This window comes from Sesamum indicum, linkage group LG9, assembly GCF_000512975.1.
Source record: "Sesamum indicum cultivar Zhongzhi No. 13 linkage group LG9, S_indicum_v1.0, whole genome shotgun sequence".
Taxonomy (NCBI): Eukaryota; Viridiplantae; Streptophyta; class Magnoliopsida; order Lamiales; family Pedaliaceae; genus Sesamum; species Sesamum indicum.
Window position 1 is genome coordinate 6,813,879 of NC_026153.1, and position 1,964 is coordinate 6,815,842.

Here is a 1,964-nt window from a genome sequence, read left to right on the forward strand (position 1 = left end):
CAAAGACGATACACGATGCTAATATGTTCGTGGAAATAGTAAATGTTAGGTGGTATGTTCACATGAAGGAGGTTAGGGTGCAACTGTTCAAGTTTAGTGTGACCTCTTACATGTCAACTACTGTTCAGATTATTATGACCCTTTCTCCAATACCTATAAAAAAAAAAAAAAACTATTGTTCAGATTATTATGTATTTGATTATATTTCCGGACATGTTTTTCATTGATTTTTTTATAGATTTGAATGACTCATTTGCCCTTTACTCCAATGGTTTGCAATGCATTATTTTAACTAATTAAGCAGCGGGATGATATTGTCAACTCGTTCTTTATATCAATATTTTATTAAGAAAAATGACCCTTTTGCCCCTTTCGTGTTGGCTATCATTATGCAAATACACTCGTTAATATCAATACCATCTACATTTGTCAGCTACTGTTCCGATCATTGTGTACTCGATTGTATCGTCAGACATGTTTCTTGCTGAATTTTGTATTTGTAAATGACTCATTTGCTCCCTATTCCATTGATTGGTAATTCTAAGTATTTAAGTTGTTGGACGATACTGTCAAGCACGTTTTTTAATTATTAATTTTTTATAAAGAAAATGACCCTTTTGCCCCTACCATGTTGTCTATCATTATTCAAATGCACATTAAAGTATCTAAATTTTGTATGATCCACAACTTTCATGTAAGGGGGGAAAAAAAAAGAAAGAGAGAAGTATGAAAGTTTGTCCAAGAGAAGGTTGTTGGGGTGACATTTTAGGATTTAAATTAAGTCCATATCTTTGGAATGGAATTAGATGGTTGCTTTTAGGAGCATTTTTTTTTCCTATTGGGAAAAAAAAAAAAGAAAAAAGAAAAAAAGAGTTTGGCATGTGATCACTTTAGGGCTTCAAAAACTCTCATCACAAAAACCTACACACAACACTACCAAAGTTCCCATCTTTAACACACACAGTCTCTCTCTCTCTCTCTGTCTCTCACTAAAACACACACACTTTTGCTTTCTCTCTCTCTCCAATAATCACAAAGCCATAATCTTTGCGAGAGGGAGGGGGAACCCACCTCAATTTTCACCTTTCTGAAGAGAGAGAAAGTGAGTTATTGATGATGGAGAGAGAAAGGTCGGCAGCAAGAATACCCAACATCACAAAATACTCAACATAGAGTAGAGTCTCTCTGTAGTGTATGTCTGTGGGGAGGAGGGGGTGTCTCATCTTCTCTCTACTTTCTCTCTCTCTGCGCTCTGAGTACTGGCATGGGAACCTCTCTTTTTTCATCAAAAAAGCCAAAGCGACAGCAGCAGTAAAGTAGCAGTAGCATATGGAGTAGAAGTTGAGCAGAAAGAAGACGACTACTGTATCACTACTAGTAATTGCTTGCTATTTGCAATCTCTCTCTCTATTCCTTTCTCTATCTCTATCTCTATTTCTCTCTCTGTCTCTCAATATCTTCTTCTGCTGTGAAGAATTTCAGAGACCCCACTTCTCTCTCTCTCTCTCTCTCTCTATTTTTTTTCTTTCTGTTTTTCACATAATAACGACTCCCTGGGAAAGAGGCACCCCCTCTGAGCTTGATAGGGACGTTCATGAATTTTGTATCTCTTTCTATGTATTTGTATATGCGGCTGTGTTCGTTCTTATTGTAGTGGAGATTATTTGAACAACAAGATTAAAAAGAAAATTCAGAAGAATCTGCAGTTGTGGCTACTACTCGGCGGCTGCCTTCCGATTCTGGCGCCTTTGCGGATTGGGTGGCTTCATCTTCCGCCTCAGCGGGGGACCTCTCCTTAGGCTTCAATGCGGGCCCCGCCACCGCAGCGGGTGGCAGCGCCGCCAACAACAGCGGACCTGCAGCCGCTGGGGGAATGTGGTCGTCCGCCGCGGCTTCCACCAGGCACATCAACTGTGGCCTCCCTCCCGAATTCTTCTTTGTCGCGCCGGCTTCTTCTTTCCAGC

The 1,964-nt window shown here is 40.0% G+C and overlaps 1 protein-coding gene across 1 annotated transcript in view; it reads left to right on the top strand.

Annotated features, from left to right (window-relative positions):
- Nucleotides 1,561–1,964, top strand: part of LOC105171143 (protein LATERAL ROOT PRIMORDIUM 1-like) — a gene marked incomplete in the record, with an annotated part of 2,146 nt that continues 1,742 nt past the window's right edge. Inside the window, 1 exon segment of the mRNA XM_020696898.1 lies at nucleotides 1,561–1,964. Coding sequence (XP_020552557.1) covers nucleotides 1,874–1,964 — 91 coding nt within the window.